The 25,532-nt window shown below is 30.6% G+C and overlaps 3 protein-coding genes across 15 annotated transcripts in view; all 3 read left to right on the forward strand.

Moving 5' to 3' along the window:
* The window catches only part of LOC123227516 (putative disease resistance protein RGA1), a 124,449-nt gene extending 117,245 nt beyond the window's left edge, over positions 1-7,204 (forward strand). For 3 of the 13 annotated variants that reach the window (XM_044652463.1, XM_044652462.1, XM_044652464.1), the window contains exons 2-10: positions 3,969-3,988; positions 4,071-4,142; positions 4,251-4,302; positions 4,866-5,111; positions 5,399-5,464; positions 6,010-6,033; positions 6,195-6,256; positions 6,425-6,812; positions 6,903-7,204. In XM_044652463.1, coding sequence (XP_044508398.1) covers positions 4,256-4,302; positions 4,866-5,111; positions 5,399-5,464; positions 6,010-6,033; positions 6,195-6,256; positions 6,425-6,612 — 633 coding nt within the window. In that variant the 5' untranslated portion in view covers positions 3,969-3,988; positions 4,071-4,142; positions 4,251-4,255 and the 3' untranslated portion in view covers positions 6,613-6,812; positions 6,903-7,204. Of the gene's footprint in view, positions 1-2,874; positions 3,030-3,164; positions 3,878-3,968; positions 3,989-4,070; positions 4,143-4,250; positions 4,303-4,865; positions 5,112-5,398; positions 5,465-6,009; positions 6,034-6,194; positions 6,257-6,424; positions 6,813-6,902 lie in introns of those variants that run through there. The other 10 variants (XM_044652459.1, XM_044652467.1, XM_044652461.1 and 7 more) reach the window with 10 other exon arrangements.
* LOC123227507 (putative disease resistance protein RGA4) lies at positions 1-25,335 on the forward strand. The gene is made up of 3 exons (XM_044652421.1): positions 1-2,668; positions 24,793-24,812; positions 25,061-25,335. Exon 1 carries the CDS (start codon positions 62-64, stop codon positions 2,666-2,668), a length of 2,607 nt encoding a protein of 868 aa, XP_044508356.1. The 5' UTR covers positions 1-61; the 3' UTR covers positions 24,793-24,812; positions 25,061-25,335.
* Positions 23,246-24,816, forward strand: LOC123226793 (putative disease resistance protein RGA3). The gene is made up of 2 exons (XM_044651313.1): positions 23,246-24,676; positions 24,793-24,816. The coding sequence occupies exons 1-2, from the start codon at positions 23,246-23,248 to the stop codon at positions 24,814-24,816; spliced, it is 1,455 nt and encodes a 484-aa protein (XP_044507248.1).
* Positions 25,336-25,532: the final 197 nt, after the last annotated feature.

The raw sequence follows: 25,532 nt of genomic DNA on the forward strand, positions 1-25,532 counted from the left end.
GATCCATTTTCGTCTCTTCAATAATATCACAAAAACCTATAACTTTTTTTCTTTAAAAAATATGGCAGAAACAATTGTCTCTGTTATTGCTGGGGAACTCTTGAGTAAGGTGATGTCTCTTACTTCCAATGAAGTCTCCTTAGGATGGGGTGTCAAGAATGATGTGCAAGAGCTTGTTGGCACCTTAACCACCATCAAAGCTGTTCTCTTAGATGCTGAGGAGAAACAAACCCAAAATGAGAAGCTGAGAGTTTGGCTGGAAAAGCTTAAGGAGGTTTGCTATGATGTTGAAGATGTTTTGGATGAAATTGAGGTGAAAGATTTGTGTAAGCAAGTGATGAATGGTCAAAGCATTTCAAGAAAGGTACGCCACTTTTTTTCATCTTCAAATCCAATCGTTTTCCGTTTTAGGTTGGCCCATAAAATTAAGGAGATTAACAAAAGGTTGGCAAAAATAGCTGCTGAAAAGGATAATTTTAATCTCACTGAGAAAGTTTATAGTAATAATATTTTAGGTTGGGAGAGAGAAACCCACTCTTTTGTGCGTGTTTCAGATGTTATTGGTAGAGATAAAGACAAAGAGGAGGTTATGAAAATTTTATTGTGTCCAAGTGATGGTCATGAAAATGTTTCTGTTATTTCTATTGTTGGAATTGGAGGTTTAGGAAAAACCACACTCACTAAATTGGTGTATAATGATGAAAAAGTAAGTGATTATTTTAAGTTGAAAATGTGGATTTGTGTGTCGGATGAATTTTCTCTAAAAAGGCTTTTGATTGAGATTATCAATTCTGCGATTGGACAAAAATATAATCACATGAGTATGGACCAATTGCAAACAATCCTACGTGATATTATAAAAGATAAAAAATATTTGTTAGTCTTGGATGATGTTTGGAATGAAAACTATGGGTTGTGGTGTGATTTGAGAAATTTACTAATGGATTGTGTTAGTGGAAGTAAGATCATAGTAACTACACGTAGTGATCGTGTTGCCTCAATTATGGGATCTATATCTACATATAAGTTAAAAGGTCTTTCTCTTAATCAATGTTTGTCAGTGTTTGTTAAATATGCATTTAAAGAAAGTCTAGAAAAACAACATCCCAACCTTATAGAGATTGGAAAAGAAATTGTAAAAAAATGTAAAGGTGTTCCATTGGCAGTAAGAGCCTTAGGAAGTCTTCTTTATTCCTCAACTTTTGAACAAGATTGGATAAATGTGAGGGATACTGAGATATGGAAGTTAGATCAAAAGGATAATAGCATTTTACATGCTCTAAGAATAAGTTATAATCATTTGTCACCTCCTTTGAAACAATGTTTTGTCTTTTGTTCAATATTTCCAAAAGACTTCAAATTTTATAACTTTAGCTTAATTAAGTTTTGGATGGCCAATGGGCTTCTCAAAGCTCACAATGAAAATGAAGATTTGGAAAATATTGGCATGCAATATATAAGAGAATTAATGTGGAGATCTTTCTTTCAAGATATTCAAGATTTTGAAAATGGTTTCTATTCATTTAAAATACATGATCTAATGCATGATATTGCAACATCATTGTTCCAAAATGAGGGCTTAATAGTGAAAGGGAGTAACCAAATTGCTGTCACAACTTCTTATCGACATTTATTATTTCATCATTTGGATGCAAGTCAAGTAGAAGCTCCAAGCTTTTTACCTAACTTGGGTAATTTAAGAAGCATTATATTTTTTCAACATGTTGGAGAAAATATCATTATTAGCCAATCATTTTTAGAATTAATTGTCTCAAGATTTAAGTTTTTGCGGGCATTATATTTATCTAACTTAGGTATTGAAGCAGTTCCTAAAAGAATTGGTAATCTGAAGCATTTGAGATATTTGGAATTATCATTTAACCCGAAAATTAAAAGACTCCCAAATTCTATTTACAAGCTACAAAGTCTGCAATTGTTATCACTAGATGGTTGCGAGAAACTAGAAGAGTTACCCACAGATGTTAAGCACTTAATTAGTCTCAGATTCTTATCCTTAGCCACAGTGCAAAAGCATCTACCAAATAATGGAATTGGCTGCTTGAAATCTCTTCGATTTTTAGTTATTGGCAATTGCAGCAAATTAGAATATTTGTGTGAAGATATTGGTCGCCTGAGAGTCATTCGAAGACTAGGCATTTCTCAATGTCCAAGTCTTATCTCATTACCACGTGGTGTAAGAAGCCTAAGCTCATTAGAAGATCTTCGTTTGATAGATTGTGTAAGGCTTAATCTTGATTTGAGCATAGGATCAGATGAGCAACACAATCACGAAGAACTCAATAGCACAGGGCCTCCCCTTCGATTGCTTGAAATTGGTAATTTACCACAATTGGTGAAATTGCCGCAATGGCTTCTTCGCTGTTCGACAAACACGCTGCAAACCTTGCGTATTGGTAATTGTTCCAACTTGAAGGCACTACCAGAGTCAATGCAAAAACTTCAAGCTCTTCAGGTTTGGAATTGTCCTGAATTGTCATCTCTACCCAAGGATATCAATCATCTCATCGCTTTGAGAGAACTAATAATTAAAGACTGTCCTAAACTGACGGAAAGATGCAAACCAGAAGGAGGTGAAGATTGGCCCAAGATTGCTCATATCCCGAAGATTGAACTTGATGGAGATGTTATCAAGTCAACCGAAAATTAGGTATGACCAATCCATATCTCTTCTCCTTAATCAGTTAGTAGGCAAATATTCTTGACATATTTATTTGTTTCAAGTCAAAACTTTTGGTAACAATTTGATTGGTTTATCATCAGATATGAATTTCAAAATTTGAACAGCTACAAAACTTAACTTCTTTGTTTCTCCTTCCTTTCTTTAACTTTGTTATTTTCTATGTACGCAGGGGAAACTTGAATCAAATGTATGAGTTTTAATCTCATAAATTCTTCAATTTCCATGAATTATGAACCCTAATTCAACCAATTGACTGGAGGATTTATCCATTTTACTTCTTCTATGTATTAAGCATTGGTGTTCGATCTGCACCTTCATGTTTTTCCAGGTACAAATCATTTAGTTTTTAGATTATACAATTTTAAAGATTGTTCGGTTTTTACATACACACACACACACACACACACACATATATATATTTTATTAATTTTCTACTCACCTTAATTGTGAACATGTATTGCAGGACTCAGATTAAGCCAAATGGTGCAGTTCGTAAATCATATCTTCCTCTAGATTGATTCAGAATTTCGGTGTTTACAAATATAATTCCAATAAAGTTTTGTGCAAATGAACAATTAGTACACTCTAAGTTTATTCCAATAAAGTTTCAGATTTTATTTCTTATTAAAAATAAAAAACATTAGTTGTTGAAATTCTGTTCTGCCAAAGAGTAGATTACAGGGTGTTGGTGTTTGAGATGCAAAACAACATCTTCGATTTTTATGGATTCACAAGTGCAGCAATTTAGAATATTTGTGTGAAGATATTGGTCACCTGAGAGCCCTTCGAAGACTTTGGATTTTTGCATGTCCAAGTATAATCTCAATACCACGTGGGGAAAGAAACTTAAGTTCATTAGAAAAACTTTGGTCAAAAGATTGTGAAAGGCCTAATCTTGATTTGAGCACAGGATCAGATAAGCAAGACACAGGACCTCCTCTTCGATTGGTTCAAATCCATGATTTACCAAAACTGGTGAAATTACCGCAATGACTTCTTCTGTGTTCGACAAACACTTCGGGAGAATTATTCATTCATGGCAGTCCAGAATTTTCATCTCTACCAGAGGATATGAATCATCTGAACTCTTTGAGGGAATTGGTCCAAGATTGCTCATATCCCAAACATTCAACTTGACGAAGAGATTATCAAGTCAACCGAAAATTAGTTATGACCGTATGACCAAACCGTATCTCTTCTTCTTCATTTGGTTTAAAATTTGTACTAATACAAAACTGATCCTATTCTTTGTTTTATCTGTATGCAGGGAAAACTTGAATCAGATGTGTGAGTTTTCAATCTCATAATTAAATTCTTCCATTTCCATTGAAATAGCCTAATTTGGAACACTAATTCAACTGAATGACAGGAGGGGTTATTCATTTTAGTTCTTCAATGTATTAAGCATTGACGTGGGATCTATCGTCTTCAAGTTTTTCAGGTACAAATTATTTGGCTTTTAGATGGTTCAGATTGTTGGGTTTCTTAAATATTTTCTTAGTTTTCTACTCACCTTAAAATTAACCTCATTTGTAAATATATATTGTAGGACTCATGGAGATTCAGCAGAATGGGGCAGTTAGTAAAGCATATATTCCTCTGTAGTTAACAATTATAGTTCAGCCTTTACCAGTGAATATAACTTCTCATGATGTGATTTGTTTAAATAAATATTTGTGACTGTCCAGAGTTTCATGTTTTTGTTTTAATTGTTTTATGGCAACACATATTTATTCCAATAAAGTTTCAGATTTTATTTCTATTTATGTTTCGATTATCACAGTTTTTTTTTTCTTTTTAATTTTCTCTTCCTCCTTGACGTCATCATCTCAAGATTTGAAACATAGTTTTTGCATATTCATCTTTCTTAGTAAGATATATGATATTTAAAACTCTTTGGTTAAATTTTAGAGTTTTGCAGACCCTTGAACATGAAATTCTAAAAAGTAACTTGGAAGTCAAACATTGTTTTTATTGTATGTGTTGATTAAAGAAAGAAACCAGCTCAGGGATCCATAATATCTTAGTTTTAATATCTGGGATCCTAAATTCTCTTATTAAAAGGAGAAAAAAAAAATAGTTGTTGAAATTCTGTTCTGCGAAGGAATAGAGTACAGGGTGTTATAATATTTGTGATGCAAAACAATGTCTTTATTATTGCCAGTAATGTCCTTGGATTGAGCTGTCTTCAGAGAAACTTGGCCTATAATAAGAGTGCTCCACACTGTAAGCTGCTTCTTTTTCCGGTGTTTGATTTTTTTTCTATCATTTGGCGTACTGCAATATTTCCTTTCTTAGCTGATTCATTCGATACTGATCAATCTTCCTTTCCCTCTGGATATCTTAGAAATGTTGTGATCAATGTTAGCATGCCATCTGACATCAAAGAGTATAAAAGTTTACAGACAATGTAAGTTAGTCTTGTAATGCCATGAGTGTGTCTCTTATTGTTTATGTGGATCTTCTTTAATAGTTTTTTCCCTTTCTGCAGGGATTTGGTTTTCAACAGCTTAATTGTCAAATCCCAAGTGCTTTGTTCGGTATTGATACTGTTACTTGTAAATTTGTTGAAGCTTGCCTTCATATATTTAAGATTTGACTATTTTGTTTAAGTTAGTTTTTTTCATTTTAGATTTTTATCTTATCCTTATATTTTTATTTAGCATACATTATTTTGTTTGTTGTCTCAATGGCCAGGTTTCTTGGAAACAATGGCCTATCAGGAACCATTCCTCAGCAAAAGGCTGTATATCTTAAAAACGTGTAAGCTTTAGCTTCAGTTTTCTTGAGAATTATGCATATATATCATGTCAAATTAGTTGGATGTTATATGTCAGTATTTGTTATATCTTCCTAGAAAGGTTTAGAGGCTCAAATGTCGAAGAGGTATTGGTGCCAAATGCTTCGTTAATAGATTAACAAGAAAAAGAAGAAAAATCTTACCGTACAAACTGAAGAAGGATGAAAAATGCACTGCTGCTACAAATATGTATACTGGAATTAGGCCATCCCATTAAATTTTAAAAATCCTAACAATAATTGTAAGCACTATCTTGTTACAAGTAATTGATGAAAGCAACTGAAAGTCTTGACTGAACAGTTTCTTCCCAGATTTATACGCATATGTTTCCTATTCATTTGGTGTTTAAAATTCTATTTTGTGCAGAGATTTATCTTGCAATTATTTCTCTGAGTTACTGTGAGACCTTTCATCTGGTCTAAAGTGGGTATCTATTTCAACATAAATGAATAGAGAAGAGATTCAACCACTTTGAAGTTTATATTGATCTTTGCTTTGGATTGAACAGGTATCTAGTGACCTCAAACATCAGGTTAGTTATAATTCCTTTTTCAATATATAAGATGTCAGATATTGTTTTTTGAAAAAAGGCACTTGCTTAAAGGAAAAAAATAAATAGAAATATAAAGCTTCAGCAATGGGATATAATGCTCTTTGACAAAGATACCTGGTAATGTTCTCTGTGCTTGCCAGTATTCACCCTGGATTGAATTGTCTGCAGAGAAACTTCCCCTGCAATAAGAGTGCTGCATGCTGTAAGCTTCTTTCTTTCTGCTGTATAATTACTTTATAAAATTTAGTATTCTACCAATTTACCTTTCTCCCTGTATTGCAGTTGTAGCTTTGTAAATTGTTTGTTCATTGTGCTCCACTTATGATAACTGGACCAAACTGATAGCGTAGTGTATATTTGCAATATGCAGATACAAGTTTCGCAATCTATTGTGGTGGGGAAGAAATGAAAGTTGATAGCATGGTGTATAAGGCTGATAACAATGATATTGGTGGAGCTTCTTCCAATCTACTTGATGCAGAAAAAGGGGCAATTATTGATGCCAATTTGTTTTCTGATAGACAACAACAGATTCAACACACATGTTCAAAATACTAGCTCACAAGTGACTGGCACTGCAGCCCCAAAGCTTTATCAGTGTTCAAGGCAATCCCCTGGATCACTTGGATATTATGGACTTGAGTCTGGAGAATAAACCTTACAATGTAGGCTTGTCCTTTGTTGAGGCAACTTTTTGGTAATTAAAGCTCACAACAAAGATATGTCTTGGAAGGCATGCTATTTATATCTATGTTCAGGTAAGCTTGTTGGAGAATTTTGGTTCTTGTCCTTGAATATACAGCTTTTACTATTTCAATTTCATGTATTTACTATCGTTGATCTTGTAGGGAACTCTCCAGTTAAAAAAATTTGGCATATCAAAAGAAGCAGGCGAAAATAGGAAAACAGTGACAACGAAATGTAATGTTAATGTATCTAAGAACTATCTTGAAATCCAGCTTTCTGGGTTGGTAAAGGGATTTTGTTGCATACCTACAGGATCAGAGGTTGTTTGCTGAGGTTGAATGGATTCTGCATCTGCTTCAGCTACTGGATACCTGGGAATATAGTCATTTGCGTGTAATGAATTTGTAATGACAGTGTAATTGTAAGCAAAGGAAAGCTATAATGAATTATTATATTTAAATGAGTAATGTTGCTTTATTGAATGAAATATGAGATTACAGCAGAAGGTTTATTGTTGAAATGCTGAATGAAACAAGAGTTTACCGCAAGAGATTTATTGTCGAATGCTTAGAAAACATAAACTTGATACAGAACCAAGTTCCCCATCCTAGGCCAAAGGCCACCTAATTCCCACCCAAGACTTCATTCTCTTTTTAGATGCCTGAACCTTCGTTCTTCTTCTTCTTTTTTTAAACTACCCAATCTTCAGTTTCTGCACTATTTCAGCCTTCTGTTCTTCCTTCAGTTTCTGTATCATTTCAGCCTTCTGTTCTCCCTTGGTTCTTGCCTTATGATCTGCTTCATTAAAGATAATTAAATTGGTTTGATTTGCTGATTCTACAAACTGATCCATTGCTTCTGCTGATTGAATTACAACTAGAATTGGTGCTTTCTTCATTTTGCCTTTCCTGTGATATTGTCTAATTATGGGAGGTCTACCAGACTTGTTACATCTTAATGTCATTCTAAATACACTAGGTGATTCCTTTGGAAATTATATGCTTTAAGATAAGTTACTGACAAATGTACATTATATGCTTTCTTATATACATATAACTAAATTTTCATACTCAAATTTCACACCAACTGTTGGTATTTCATGTTAGAAGAACAAACTATGCTGATTGTTGGTATTGCAGTACCTCTCAAAATTTTAGGCTTGCTACTGATATTTTTAGCTTTTTACATGTAGAGAAAAAGAAATAATGATGTTACAGAAGGCAAATGTCCAAGGGATTTTTAAAATAATAATAGTTGAAGTCATAGAAGTCAAGCTTGTTCAAGAGATATGATTTGTGGTAATAGATCTACTACTGCAGGTATGCTTTCGATGGAAGGGTGATATCTGTGAAGCAACTTTCACTAGGATCTCACCAAGGAAAAATCAGCTTGTTAATGAAATAGCTACCATAACTGCAGAGCAAAATCGCAATCTTCTTATTATTAAGGGAACTTGACACCTCTGGGTAAATTAGTATCTTAAAAAACAAAGGCCTTGATCAAATATAGTTTGGTATGAAGATGCTAATTGATGATCAATCTTAGTTTAAAATTTCTACTATGCTTTTCTTGTAAGCAACTGTAACATTAATGCTTGTGATTTCTCTCTTATGATTTACAATTTAAAATTTGAAAGTTTTAGAACAAAATAATAATTCTAAAATTTATGTTCAGGAAATCGTCATGCAAAATGCTCTTCAGCTTTTGCCTTTCATCACATAATCCTCATCATAAACCCATATGCAAAGCCCCTCCACCTAATGTTTTGTTGGTGGATTGGATGGAATCATTTAAATCTTGGGCTCTAACGCCATTTGTTGGACACTCGAACCTTAATAGACACTAATTAAGTCTCTTTCACTCGAAAAGCATAGACCTAATAACATTTATGGAGATCAGCCAACATTTTGAATCAAGTTGGACATTGTGAGTGTAGCATCTCTCGTTGCATCAAGCCCACCAACATGTTCTTCCAGTTGTTCATCAAATAAAAGAACCCTAAAAAATCTCTAGAAGTTAAGGTTGAATTCAAATTGAGTTGAACCTGGGTTTAGGCTTTTTCAAACTAATCAGAGATGTTGTCAGTGAGATGAATAGTATTACTAATGCAATAAATAATGTTATGAGTGAGATAAATAGTGTTATCAGAGAGTGATTTGAACTGAACTATAGTCTAACTACCTAATTGGAACTCCATCTCAAATCAAGCCAAATCGGCTTGGTTTGAATCCACCCTCACTAGAAGCCAACTCCATAGTCGATAATTACAATTGCATAAAACAACTTTTCCCACCAGCAGACATTTTCAACTTCAACATTTACTAAAGTTGAGGGATTGTTGTTACTAGTACAACTGATTCCAATGAGATCTCCACATAACAATTCATTGCGGATATATGTTGATCCATCTATGTTCAAGACATGCTTTTAAAAATCAACAGTCCAATCAACTGAATTGTCACCTACCAACAAAAACGATTATGGTTCATTTGAAAACCATTTTCGAAGTTAGATTGGATTGGATTGGACAATTTGAAATAGGCTATATGAAAAATTAATTTTTTAAATTCATTATTGGGACTTAAACCAAAGTTCTCATCGATCAATTTTAAGCATGTGTACCATCAAATTAAGTTTATTTTAATGATAAAATAATTTAGATTACATATTTAATGATAAATTATACAAAATTATTTTGAATATTAATTTTAAACAATTAACTTGTTTGACCGCCAATCAAACTGCCCCTCTGTTGAGTTGATATCCAATCCAATTCTAAAAATATTGGTTCATAGTGTCAAAATGCTACCCTTTTGGAATTTTCCCACTCAAATTGTTGTAGGACAAGTTGAGCTTTGAGAGCTAATCCAACAAAGGGATTTCTAAAAGAATCTCTCCACTCAAATGGTTGAAACTAAGGTCTAATGACTCCAAAACAAACAATTATCTATCGTTATTTGGAATCTCACCATAGAGATAATTACGTGAGAGATTGAGCATACAAAGTCCTAGTAAAGTTCTTATTTTAACTAGAAATAAGATTAACAAATAACCTATTGTGAATTTGAAATAGTATTAAATTACATAATGATATATCATTCTTGATGAATTCTTATTATAAGGTCAATAGTATCATGTATGCTTAAAACAACTCAAAAGTAAACGTAAGATTATATGTGCTAAGTTTTAATTCAAAATGTAAGTCATAATACTTACATTCATGAAGAAATAGTTAAACATTAACTATCATGCTCATATATGTCATAATAATTCAAAGTACATGATAAAAATGTAAGTCATAATAATTACTTTTATGTGATTTTTTTATACTATAATAAGAAATTTCTCTTTTCAGTATTTATCAACATTTTTATGGGAACTCAAAATCAAATTATTTGGAGCCAACAGATTCCTTCTTAATTATCACTTGTTTTAGCACACAAACAACATATGGTCAATCTAGCTTATTATATATGACATGAATAATCTCGTACTTATACACCATATGAAACATACATATGCATATTAGATCCAACTGTGACATCTCAGATTGAATGATTAATGGTACACTAGGGCAATCTTATGATAAATCATTAACTACATTAACTACATTTTACGTGTCTATGTGATTTATCAGTCATGTTCAAAAAATAGTTCACTAATTTTTAATTCACATTATATGACTTTCATAATCACCCGCACTAATATCATCTCATGATAGTCAATGTACCTATTGTGCAATGTCAATGTCTAATTGGCATCACATACATAGGAAACACTTCAATGATTTAATCTTCCAAAGATCTATATCATCCAGACAATTTACATGCATACAACATATTTAATGAATAAATAAACAAAGTGAAGTAAAATATGTGAAATACAAAACATTTCTTTTATTATTATAAGATGAAACGCCCTAAAAATGACAACATGATTGATTCCTAGTACATACACTAATAAATCTTATATAAGGAAACATAAATCAACATAAGAATATATGTTAACCTAGAAAACCACATATTTAAGACATACTTGAACATAGGAAACCACATATTTGAAATATATTCTAACATATTTTAACATCCCCTTAAACTCAACTTAGCAAACAAACTCAAGTTAGCAAAGGATTTGCTAAATTGAGTTTGTAATACAAGTCAAGAGGTGAAGACTTTTGCTATCTAATCAGTAAAAGGTATGGAAGTGAGCTAAAGGGTGCCACTGGCAAGATGACAACATGAGTGTACCGAACTAATAAACCTATATTTCCATGTAGATAAGAGTGTGAGTGTACCAAACTAATAAACTCATCTTTCCACATAAGTGTAAACTCATCTTTCCACATAAGTGACCGCGTGAGTGTGTCAAATTAATGAAATCATTTTTTCACGTAAGTGACAATGTGTGTATACTAAACTAATAAACTCAATTTTTTCATATAGGTAACGACGTGAATGTGTGGTCAAACTAATGAATTTATCTTCCCACATAGATGACGGTATAAGTGTGCCAAAAAGAAATGCCGACATAAACGTTCAGTGCTCATACAATGATGAAAATTGAATAAACTATATTTTTGGTATATTAAATTATATGAATGATAGATAAATTTATAGAAGTCCTAAATTTTGTATAGGAAACATAAATCAACATTATAAATGTACAATAATGCATAGCAAGAAAACATATATTAAAAATATATGCTAACCTAAGAAAACATATATTTAGGATAAAGTAATGTTATGTGCATAACTTTTTTATATAAACAACGACGTGTCATTATTTGATTGAATAGTTAAAAATTAAAGATAAAATAAAACCTAATCACATGGTGATACATCGTTGTTTATACATAAAATTGTATATATAATTTTATTAATTTATGATATGTAATAACATAGATAATCATCTATTTGAAATATATTCTAACAAATTATATCAATATCAATAATAATAAATTGTCATATTATTGGGTGTTTACTTTTAAAGGTGATAATAAGTCACGTCAACATGTAAGTCAGCATGACGCACAAAATTTTAGCATAACATGAAATTTTGCAAGCCATGCCAAGGTCAACTAATAAGACTTGCACAAATTAGAAAATCAATTTTTTATAAATTAAAGAAAGTATATTTTTGTAAGCTGATTAACAAAAATGCCTACAAAAACAACTTATTGTACATGGGTCTTGAGATTTGGTGGAAACAACGCAATTCATGATATGTTAGATCTTATCACTTTAGTTCAATACAAATTATTATCATCTTTAATTATTTTATATTTAATTTAAAATTATCTAATAATATAATAATATATCATAATTATATACTATTTAAATTGATTGAGCATTAATGTTTGAGGTCAATTAAAATATGTTCAAATTTCAATTTTTATTTTAAATCCAATTTTAATTGAATTCAAATTTCATTTGAAGTAGAAAACAATCTCCTCTAAATGCCATGAAAGTCTTTTCCTGTCATCACATGAAACCGTGAGCATCTTACAATTAATGCAATTTATTGTTGGATTTTTCCATTTCCACGCTTTCATTTCATGTCCATGTCATACCAACTTGCCTAACGCCAATCTCGCAAAAACGACACCCTCCTCATTTATTGCCTGATACTGAAAGTCGACGACATATTTTTTTTTAAGGGAAAAGGATTTCCCATCCATTTTTTACTCTTATCTCAAACGCATATTTACGTTTGGTGAAAAATTTAAATATTCACTTAAAATTTAATCTGTTTGTACCCACCCACATATTTTCTGTTAGATTAAGAGACAAATTTGTCATTTTATCAATAATATTAAATAATTAAAATTTTATCTCATTTTCCTCCTTTAATTTGAAAAACTAACATTTGTCCCCTGAATTAAGTTTTAAAAAATTCACTTTTTCCCCTTGAAATGCAGCCACTTTTTCGACGATAGTGGAGAAGTTTTCATCCAGAGGTCGACCACCTCTAGACGATGATCATCGTCCAAGAAGGACGAGCGTCGTCTAGATCTGTACAATGCTTCGTAGTCTAGATCTTTGGACAATGAAGTGTCGTCCAGTCTGGACAACGTTTTGTCATCTATTCTGGACGACGTTTTGTCGTCCATTCTGGATGACAAGCGTCATCCAGAGAATTGACGACCCTCTGTCGTCCAGTGAAGCTCAACGAGCGTTGTCCAGATCTAGACGACGCTTATCACTCTCCCTCTAGCCACGTCATCGTCGATGGCAGAAGGAAAAGTGAAAAAAAATTAGGGATTTGGGGGGTGAAAGTCACCTTTCAAATTCAGGGATGGGGGTAAAAGTTAATTTTTAAAATCGGAGAGAGAAAATGTGACAAAATTATATAACTGGAATATAAACAGTAAAATGACGATTTTATCCCTCTATTTAACTGAGAACTTAACGACGGTTTAGAGATGGGTGGGTGTTTGAGTTTTTCATCAGACGTGGGTATGTTTTTGAGATAGGGCTAAAAAATGGATGGGAAATAGTCCTTTTCCCTTTTTTTTATAAGAATGTTTGGTAACTTACCTCAAATTCTAAAATTATAAAAATATTTTTTTTTATAAATTTGAAGAATTTTATCATTAAATATGAAATAACTATTTATAACAATATGTTTAATATTCATATTTTTTAAATTTATTTTCAATACAATCATTTTTTTTAATTTTAGGGTAGATTTTATTTTATTTCATGTAAGAAAAAGAAAAATATATAAAATTTGTATTAGATGTATTATAAGTTTGATGTTGAAGTGAAAAAAGAAAATAAATAAAAAAAAGGGATGACCCGCAAGTAAGCGTGAGCATACTTGATCCACCCATAAAAATTTATTACTCATGAGTATGGATCCAAAAATCTAAAAATATCATCTCATGATAGTCAGTGAAGGCATTCAGTGTACCTATTGTGCAATGTCAATGCCTAATTGGCATTACATACGTAGGAAACACTTCAATGATGTAATCTTCCAAAGATCTATATCATCTAGACAATTTACATGCATACAACATATTTAATGAATAAATAAACAAAGTGAAGTAAAATATGTGAAATACAAAACATTTCTTTTATTATTATAAGATGAAACACCCTAAAATTGACAACATGATTGGTTCCTAGTACATACACTAACAAATCCTATATAAGGAAACATAAATCAACATAAGAATATATGTTAACCTAGAAAACCACATATTTAAGACATACTTGAACATAGGAAACTACATATTTGAAATATATTCTAACATATTTTAACATCCCCTTAAACTCAACTTAGCAAACAAACTCAAGTTAGCAAAGGATTTGCTAAATTGAGTTTGTAATACAAGTCAAGAGGTGAAGACTTTTGCTATCTAATCAATAAAAGGTATGGAAGTGAGCTAAAGGGTGTCACTGACAAGATGACGACATGAGTGTACCGAACTAATAAACCTATATTTCCATGTAGATAAGAGTGTGAGTATACCAAACTAATAAACTCATCTTTCCACGTAAGTGATGATGTGAGTATACTAAACTAATAAACTCATATTTCCACATAAGTGACTGTGTGAGTCTGTCAAATTAATGAAATCATTTTTTCACGTAAGTGACAATGTGTGTATACTAAACTAATAAACTCAATTTTTCATATAGATGACGACGTGAGTGTGTGGTCAAACTAATGAACTTATCTTCCCACATAGATGACGGTGTAAGTGTGCAAAAAGAAATGTCGACATAAACGTTCAACGCTCATACAATGATGAAAATTGAATATATTTTTGGTATATTAAATTATATGAATGATAGATAAATTCATAGAAGTCCTAAATTTTGTATAGGGAAACATAAATCAACATTATAAATATACAATAATGCATAGCAAGAAAACATATATTAAAAATATATGCTAACCTAAGAAAACATATATTTAGGATAAAGTAGTGTTATGTGCAAACTTTTTTATATAAACAACGACGTGTCATCATTCGATTGAATAGTTAAAAATTTAAAATAAAATAATATCTAATCACATTGTGACACATCGTTGTTTTTACACAATATTGTATATATAATTTTATTAATGTATGATATATAATAACATAGATACTCATATATTTGAAATATATTCTAACAAATTCTATCAATATCAATAATGATAAATTGTCATATTATTGGGTGTTTACTTTTAAAGTTGACAATAAGTCATGTCAACATGCAAGTCAGCATGACGCACAAAATTTTAGCATAACATGAAATTTTGCAGGCCATGCCAAGGTCAACTAATAAGACTTGCACAAATTAGAAAATCAATTTTTTATAAATTAAAGAAAGTATATTTTTGCAAGCTGAATAACAAAAATACCTACAAAAACAACTTATTGTACATAGGTCTTGAGATTTCGTAGAAACAACGCAATTTAGATCTTATCACTTTAGTTCAATATAAATTATTATCATCTTTAATTATTTTATATTTAATTTAAAATTATCTAATAATATAATAATATATCATAATTATATACTATTTAAATTGATTGAGCATTAATGTCCGAGGTCAATTAAAATATGTTCAAATTTTAATTTTAATTTTTAAATCCAATTTTAATTGAATTTAAATTTCATTTGAAGTAGAAAACAGCCTTCTTTAAATGCCATGAAAGTCTTTTCCTGTCATCACATGAAACCGTGAGCATCTTACAATTAATGCAATTTATTGTTGGATTTTTCCATTTCCACGCTTTCATTTCATGTCCATGTCATACCAACTTGCCTAACGCCAATTCGCAAAAACGACACCCTCCTCATTTATTGCCTGATACTGAAAGTCGACGACATGCTTTTTTTAAAGGGAAAAGAACTATTTCCCACCTATTTTTTAGCCCTATATAAAACGTATATTTACATCTAATGAAAAATTTAAATAATCATTTAAAATTTAATTTATTTACACCTATTCACATATTTTTTGTTAGATTAAGGGATAAATTTATCATTTTATCAATAATATTAAATAATTAAAATTTTATCATATTTTTCTCGTTTAATTGAAAAACTAATATTTGTCCCCTGAATTAAGTTTTAAAAAATTCACTTTTCCCCCTTGAAATGCAGCCACTTTTTCCAACGACAGCAGAGAAGTTTTTGTCCAGAGGTTAACCACCTCTGGACGACGATGACCTCTAGACGACGATTGTCATCCAGATCTAGACGTCGCTTCATAGTCCAGATCTTTGGACGACGAAGCGTCGTCCACTCTGGACGACATTTCGTCATCTATTCTGGACGACGTTTTGTCGTTCATTCTGGATGACAAGCGTCGTCCAAAGAATGGACGACCCTCTATCGTCTAGTGAAGCTCAACGAGCATTGTCCAGATCTAAATGACGCTCGTCACTCTCCCTCCAGCCATGTCATCACCGGTGGCCGAAGGGAAAGTGAAAAAAAATTAGGGATTTGGGGGATAAAAGTCACTTTTCAAAGTTTAGGGATGGGGGTAAAAGTTAATTTTTAAAATCAGAGGGAGAAAATGTGATAAAATTATATAACTAGAATGGAAACAGTAAAATGACAGTTTTACCCCTTTATTTAATGGAGAACTTAACTGCAGTTTAGAGATGGGTGGGTGTTTGAATTTTTCATCAAACGTGGGTATGCTTTTGAGATAGGGCTAAAAAATGGATGGGAAATAGTTATTTTCCCTTTTTTTTATAAAAATGTTTGCTAACTTACCTCAAATTCTAAAATTATAAAAATATTTTTTTTTATAAATTTGAAGAATTTTATCATTAAATATGAAATGACTATTTATAACAATATGTTTAATATTCATATTTTTTAAATTTATTTTCAATACAATCATTTTTTTAATTTTAGGGTAGATTTTATTTTATTTCATGTAAAAAAAAGAAAAATATATAAATTTGTATTAGATATATTATAAGTTTGATGTTGAAGTGAAAAAAGAAAATAAATAAAAAAAACGAATGACCCGCAAGTAAGCGTGAGCATACCTGATCCACCCATAAAAATTTATTACTCACTGGTATGGATCCAAAAATGTAAAAATCATACATGTATTTAGACAAGTTAACCATAGGTTACACAGGGTGGATCCACCATTTTTGTCACTTCTATTTAAAAGCCCTAGATTTATAATAATTTTTATATCTAAATTTTTTTTTAAAATTCAATCAAAACAAACCATAAATCAACAAAAAAAGTGGTTATTAGTTAATAAAAATTATTTGTTAGTTATAATAAACTATAATTAGTATGTTAAAACTATTTATTTTGTTAAAAATAATAAGTTTTTTATCAGTAGAAAGTTTAGACATAAAGACCTTTATAGGGGAAACAGCGTAAATATTCATCATAGATTTTAGAATGGAATATTTTAAATAAAATATGTATTTCTTGATTGTATTCGTGGAACGCATAAAATATTAACTAATATAGTTTAATTTCAATAAAATATAAAACTATATTATTTTAATTAATTTCTCTAATACTATTAAGAATATAATTACAAATTCAATTATAGTGAATTTTCAAATATTTATAATTGATAAAATTAAATCAACACTTAAAAGGGTTTGTTGTAGTTAAATGTGATGATCGATTATCATTACAAAATAGTTTTTGAAATTTACTAAATTATTACTATTACTTAGCTAATACTTTTAGAATTTGGGAAGATTATGGAAACGTTGAGAGGTTTAAACGAAGTATTTAAAAGATTAGGTGTATAAAGAAAATGTCTGATGATGAGGTGGCGGTGATATCATTCACATATAACAAAAGACTTTGCTGTCCGTCACAGGATTTTGTATTAATTATACTTGACTATCCAATCAAATACTCACATTTTTTCGGATCGGGTTGAAGTGTATCGATTTGACCCATTATCTATACAAGCTCCTTTACAACTTTCAATAAAAAACCTGTGATAAATTTGGTTTGGATCATGATTTAAATATGTTTAAGTTATCGAACTACATTAATTCAAAATTAAATTAAATAAACTGTATTAAATCACAATTTATTCGTTGATTTAGATAAATATGCTATTATGTTGATGTTATGATAACATCAACATAAATAAAATTCTTTTTAAATTTTTTATTATATTATTATTAATGTCTCATGAATATCTAAATAATTCTTAATTTTTTTTATTTTTTTAAATTTAAAAAAAGTCAAATAGAAACGTTCTTCTCATATCTTATACAAATAAATATAAATTGTGATAAAATTATATGAATTTATAATATATATATATATATATATAAATGATAATTTATCATAATTTGTTAGATAATTCTAAATCAAAAGATAAAGTAATTAATAATATTATAAATATATAAATAAATTATACAAATAAAAATTATATCATACTATAGAGTTATGCATCATCCAATTAGATACGATCACCACAGTTTATTCTAAAAAGTTTGTGTAATTTACTTATATATGTAATTTTATTTTAAAATAATATTCAGTCATATAATAATATACTTAAATTAATATTCATTTATCTTGTAAAATTATGATGACATAATTGAACCTTCTTGCATGAGAAATAGGAGAAGTTTCTCTATGTGTTGGAATTTAATTACTTGTTCTTGCAACTATGTTTAGCCCCTCTTATAAAGTTGTATGCACTAAATGGATTATTTTGTTGAGTTTTGCTCGGCCTCGGTTCTTTTTGGGGCTTACAATGTGTATCCCCATGTTTTAAAATTTCAGAAGATTTTGAACATTCTTTTTGTAGTTTTCTATGCTTCCTCCCTGCTATAAAACAGATTGTTGACTCAGTGCTCATTCCATTTTGGACACGTAGGCACCCCTGTGCTAGTGTTCCCTTCAGCTTGTCCTGGACTGGCAGGTCAGAGTTACTCTTTACTTCTTTTTCATTTGGGTCACAACTTTTATGTTCTTGATTTATGTCCTCCTGTATTAATATTCCTCTTCAGTACTTACGATTTGTTTTAAAACAACCAAGTTCTCTTGGAAATGCCTTGGGTTTAACAAAACTTGGAAATCTGCAGGTGGTGCTGACATCATCTTCTTACCATGCAGCAGTTGCACCACAAACACTGCCTCATCCGCCTTCAAAGGATGATAAGATGCGCAAATCCAGGACTTCATCTACCTTGTAATGAAAATTCTGTTACGTCTACATGCGTTCGAGGGTCATTAAACCCCGTGCACATGCCTACTGTATGTGGTGCAATAAAATATCGGAAGCGCTTATAGTCATGCAGTGGTACAGATGGCATAATTTTTCAAATACAACATAATTTTTCACGTTAATAATTCGACTAACTAAATCAAATTTTTACTACTTAATAATAAAATAAAATATTCAAATAAAATAAATTGTAATATAAATAATTATAAGAGTAATACTATGTGTACTTATTTTTGGTACATAATTCATATACACAGTGATGTGTCATCATATAATTAGGTGATTTTAAAATATGTGTCATCATATGATAAAGAAATATTCAATCACATGGTAACACCTCATCTGTGTACACAAATTGTGTACCAAAAATAGGTATACATAGTTTTATTATAATTATAATTATATGTAATCTATAAATATTTCATTTGTTGTTAATATTATTTTTTAACATTTCTATAATTTATTCTTAACAAATTTTCTCAAAGTAATATTTCTTCAAAACATTTGAGTCAATTTAAGTTGTGTCGGGTTATTCTATTTAATTTTAAGTCTTCTCAGGTTGACCCAAAATAAATTTTGTGTCAAATAAACTCAATCCTAATCTGATATTTTTTGTATCATATCATATTAGGTTAACAAATCATGCTGTATCTCAATGATTGCAACCACATTCTGTTAGAAGAAGGGAGTTGCATCTTGATTGGACAACTAAGTTCAAAATATGCTTGGGAACTGCAAAAGGTCTAGCATATCTCTATGAGGATTCTAAGCCAAAGATCACACACAAAGGTTTGAAAGCAAGTAATATTCTACTCATGCACAACTCTGCCCAAAGATACTTGATTTCGGATTGGCCAAGTTGTATGATGACACGAAAACTCACATCAGCACTGGATGTCATTTTTGGTTGAAACCAGATTGCGAAAGTATTGCTTTGTATTTATGTAGTCATTATCATCAATACATGTATTTTGAGTGAACTTTTTGTGTCATCTTTGATAGTCACATGAGCTTGAAACTGGATATGTGTTGATGCTTAAGGTTCTGGTGAAACTTAACTGATATGAGTACATTTTCAATAATCTTAATGCATTTTTTGCTTAATTGACTTGTTATTGTTCACACAGGATGATGCAAAATCAGTTAACTTAAAATCTCAGCCAACAAGCTTTAATTTACAACCTTCATATACTGAAGACAATAGGATCAATAATGCCATTGCTTCAAGAGGTCTTGCCTAAGAGAATCCTTTGGGTGATCAACAGAATGAAAAATGTGGAGGTCCTTTTTTTTTTTTTTTCTGCTGTTAATTTTGTTAAAACAGACCTAAAAGCAGAAATCATCCTTTCTCTTATTGCATCTAATGTCCCAGTGGTTACTGCAAGCATGCAAGTAGCTGCAGCTGCTGCGAACCCCGAAGCCAGAAGCAGGCCGTTAATAAACATGAACGACACTCTAAATCATGGACTTCCCAGTCAGAATCGTTTGTTAGATCACCCTGGCTCTGAGAATACTGTACAAGGTGCAGTTCTCCCCATGGATGAGAAGGCGTTATCTGGACTTCAAGCCCAGATGGAGAGACTGAAAAGCGGAACAATGGAACACCTTTAAAAACTTCTGAGCAATACGGCGTCTTGTAAGATCCCCTGCCATAGGATGCCTTCTTGTAAATGGAAAGTGAGCGGGATTGAACCGAAATTTCAGCGGCCACCATAATGTAAATCTTGCATTCATTGTATACTGCAAATGTTTATCATCATGTATTCTTTTTTTAGTGCTATAATTTACTCTTGGTAGAAAGTTTAGACATACAAAATCTTATAGATGTAATCAAATTTTCACTACTTAATAATAAAATAAAATCTTTAAATAAAAAATAATAATAACATGAGTAATTATAATTATACAAAAATAACTATATACAATTTGTTAATGTTTCAAATTCTTACTATAAAAATATAATATATGATTATAATATGAGTAAAACATTTAAAACAAGTATATAATTTTAATAATTAAATCAAATTCTTATTACTTAATAAAATAAAATATTTGAATAAAAATAAACAATAATATGAGTAATTATAATTATATAAAGATATAACTATATGCAATTTATAATGATTTCAACTATTATGATTAAGTGTTACTTTATTTTTAATTTAAAATTATTTAATCATATAATAACACATCATCTATATACTAAAAATATATACGTATAATTTTATTGATATAGAATTTTACCTCTTTAACATTATATTTGAACTCTCTTCCAATAACAAATTTGAGTTTTGAGTGACACTTTGTTGTTTTTTAAATTAATATATATGAACATAATTTTCGGCAACCATGAGTGGAAAGTAAAATTAGAGTGAATCAAGAAAAAATTATTAGATATAGAAAGTATACTCAACACCAAGTTATTATTGAAAGTGACAATACTTATAACGATGACTCCTCTTTGAAGCTTCAATATATTTTCTTAATAAAATCATTTTTTTAAAATTATTTTTTAACATATATTATCATATGATTAAATATAATTTTATTTATAATTTAAAATAATTCATTTAATTTTATTAGAATACTGACATTTGAGGATACAAAACTATTATCTTCTTTTAATAAAGGAATTAAATTAAATATCTTTTTTAAAATGATTAAATTTTTATTATTTTTTTATAAAAAAATATCAAATATATAGAATTGTAATTATTTTTCTTGTTTTTTTTAGGTAAAAGATTAATTAGATATTTTTAATAGGAGGCCGTAAATGTTTGTTATCTTTAATAACAACATAGTATTCAAGAAATTAATCTGCGATTTTGCTATATTGACTAATTCGATTGGTTAAATCATAAATTATTTATAATTTGATTTAATTTATATATAAATATTAATTTAGTTTAAATTCAGTTAAATTTAATAAAACTGTTAGATTAGAAAACTATTTAAAACAAACAAGTCGCTCGTGCCACTGCCACTTTAGTTCTGTCTACAAGGTAAATTGTATGGTAGTCAACTATAAAGACAAAAAGAGCCAGTTCAGACCTTGACAGCGATAGCCCACCATTTGGCTGAATTCAAAGTGTGAAAATACATCAACAGTGGAAGAAGAGTCATACCCTTTAAAGAAAAGTCAGATATAGAGCCAAAAATGGGGCCTGGAATGGAGCCCAAGGGGGTCCCTTGCTTGCTCATATGCACATTTGTTTTCTTCCTATTTGTTTCGTACAGCTTGCAAGTTGCAACTTTTTTTTTTCTTTTGTTAAAATGATATATATATCTATGTCTTGCCATCTTTATCATTATTTCATGCAACAATCCATTTTCGTCCCTTCAATAATATCACAACAACCTGCAACTTTCTTTCTTCAAAAAGTATGAAAAAAACAACTGTCTCTATTGTTATTGAGAAATTCTTGAGTAAGGTGATATCCCTTACTTCCAATGAAGTCTCCTCGGGATGGGGTGTCAAGAATGATATACAAGAGTTTCTTGACACTTTAAATATTATCAAACCTGTTCTCTTAGATGCTGAGGAGAAATAGATTCACAATCAGAACTTGAGAGTTTGGTTTGGAAAGGTGAAGGACGTTTGCTATGATATAGAAGATATTTTAAATTATTTTGAGGTGGAAGAGCAAGTGGTGAATCATCAAAGCATTACAAGAAAGGTACACCACTATTTTTCATCTTCAAATCCAGTTGCTTTCCATTTTACAGTGGGGCATAGAATTAAGGAGATTAAAAAGAGGTTAGCAAAAATAGCAGCGGATAAGAATAATTTTACTCTTTTTGAGAAAATTGGTAACAATCATGTTATTAGTTGGGAGAGGGAAACACACCCTTTTGTGCATGTTTCAAATGTTATTGGTAGAGATAAAGATAAAGAGATGATTATTGAATACTTATTGCGTTCAAGTGATGGTCATGAAAATCTTTCAATCATTCCCATTGTTGGGATAGGAGGTCTAGGAAAAACCACACTTGCAAGATTTGTATATAATGATAAAATGGTGCGTGGTTATTTTAAGTTGAGAAAATGTGGGTTTGTGTGTCGGATGAATTTTCTCTAAAAGAGCTTTTGATTGAAATTATCAATTTTGCAATTGGGCAAAAATATAATCACATGAGTATAGACCAATTGCAAACAATCCTACGTGATATTATAAGAGATAAAAAATATTTGTTAGTCTTGGATGATGTTTGGAATGAAAATTTTGAGTTGTGGTGTAATTTAAGAAATTTACTAACGGAGTGTGTTAGTGGAAGTAAAATTATAGTAACTACACGTAGTGATCGTGTTGCCTTGATTATGGGATTTGTATTTGCATACAAGTTGAAAGGTCTTTCTCTCAATCAATGTTTGCCGGTGTTTGTTAAATATGCATTTAAAGAAGGTCAAGAAAAACAACATCCCAACCTTATAGAGATTGGAAAGGAAATTGTAAAAAAATGTAGAGGTGTTCCATTGGCAATAAGAGCCTTAGGAAGTCTTCTTTATTCCTCAACTTTTGAACAAGATTGGATAAATGTGAGGGATAATGAGATATGGAAGTTGGATCAAAAGGATAATAGCATTTTACATGCTTTAAGAATAAGTTATAATCACTTGTCACCTCCTTTGAAACAATGTTTTGTTTATTATTCTGTATTTCCAAAAGACTTCACATTTCATAACTGTGATTTGGTTAACTTTTGGATGGCCCATGGGCTTCTGCAAGCGCACAATGAAAATGGAGATTTCGAAAATATTGGCATGCAATATGTAAAAGAATTAATGTGGAGATCTTTCTTTCAAGATATTAGAGGTTTTCATAATGGTGTCTATTCATTTAAAATACATGATCTAATGCATGATGTTGCAGCATTATTGTTCCAAAATGAGGGCGTAATAGTGAAAGAGAGTAACCAAATTACAGCCAAAACTTCTTATCGACATTTATTATATCATCATTGGGATGCAAGTCAAACGCAACCTCCAAGCTTTTTACCTAACCTGGGTAATTTAAGAAGCATTACGTTTTTTAAGCGTGTTGGAAAAGATATCATTGTTAGCCAATCATTTTTAGAATTAATTGTCTCAAGATTTCAGTTTTTGCAGTTATTACATTTATTTGGTTTAAACATTGAAGCAGTGCCTAAAAGAATTGGTAATTTGAAGCATTTGAGATTTTTGGAACTATCAGATAACCCGAAAATAAAAAAACTCTCAAGTTCTATTTACAAGCTACAAAGTTTGCAATTTTTATCGCTGTATGATTGTGAGAAACTAGAACAGTTAACCACAGATGTTAAGCACTTAATTAGTCTCAGAGTCTTAGCCTTATCCACGATGCAAAAGCATCTACCAAATAATGGAATTGGCTGCTTGAATTCTCTTCGATTTTTAGTTATTCGCAATTGCAGCAAATTAGAATATTTGTGTGAAGATATTGGTCGCCCGAGAGTCATTCGAAGACTATGGATTACTAAATGTCCAAGTCTTATCTCATTACCACGTGGTGTAAGAAGCCTAAGCTCATTAGAAGAACTTTGTTTGGTAGATTGTGAAAGGCTTAATCTTGATTTCAGCACAGGATCAGATGAGCAACACAATCATGAAGAACTCAATAGCACAGGGCCTCCCCTTCGATTCCTTCAAATTGGTAATTTACCACAATTGGTGAAATTGCCGCAATGGCTTCTTCGCAGTTCGACAAACACTATGCAAACCTGGCTTATTTGTTTCATGTCAAAACTTTTGGTAAGAATTTGATTGGTTTATCATCAGATATTAATTTAAAAATTTGAACAGCTACAAAACTTAACTTCTTTATTTCTGCTACCTTTCTTTAACTTTGTTATTTTCTATGTATGCAGGGGAAACTTGAATCAAATGTGTGAGCTTTTAATCTCATAAATTCTTCAATTTCCATGAATTATGAACCCTAATTTAACCAACTGACAGGACGATTTATTCATTTTACTTCTTCTACGTATTAAGCATTGGTGTTCGATCTATTGCTTCATGTTTTTCTAGGTACAAATCATTTAGTTTTTAGATTATACAATTTTAAAGATTGTTGTGTTTTTTATATATATATTTTATTAACTTTCTACTCACCTTAATTGTAAACATGTATTGTAGGACTCAGGGAGATTAAGCCAAATGGTGCAGTTAGTAAAGCAAATCTCCCTCTAGTTTGATTCAGAATTTCAGTGTTTACAATTATAATTTAGCGTTGACTAGTAAATATTCATGAATTTTCAGTGTGATTTGTTCCATAATGTGATTTGTTCAAATAAATGTCCATGAATGTATAGAGTTTTTTAATGTAAGTTTTAATAGTTTTGTGGAAATGAACAATAAGTACACTCTAAGTTTATTCCAATAAATTTTCAGATTTTATTTCTTATTAAAAATAAAAAACATTAGTTCTTAAAATTCTGTTCTGCCAAAGAGTAGATTACAGAATGCAAAACAACATTGTTGATTTTTATGGATTCACGAGTGCAGCAATTTAGAATACTTGTGTGAAGATATTGGTTGCCTGAAAGCCCTTCAAAGACTTTGGATTTTTGAATGTCCAAGTTTAATCTCATTACCACATGGTGTAAGA

Source organism: Mangifera indica, chromosome 10 (assembly GCF_011075055.1).
Source record: "Mangifera indica cultivar Alphonso chromosome 10, CATAS_Mindica_2.1, whole genome shotgun sequence".
NCBI classification, from domain to species: domain Eukaryota; kingdom Viridiplantae; phylum Streptophyta; class Magnoliopsida; order Sapindales; family Anacardiaceae; genus Mangifera; species Mangifera indica.

Coding starts and splice junctions, on each gene's coding strand:
- LOC123227507 (XM_044652421.1), top strand. CDS start 62: ATGGCAGAAACAATTGTCTCTGTTATTGCTGGGGAACTCTTGAGTAAG.
- LOC123226793 (XM_044651313.1), top strand. CDS start 23,246: ATGGGATTTGTATTTGCATACAAGTTGAAAGGTCTTTCTCTCAATCAA. Junction 24,677..24,792: donor GTTTCATGTCAAAACTTTTG/GTAAGAATTTGA, acceptor CTATGTATGCAG/GGGAAACTTGAATCAAATGT.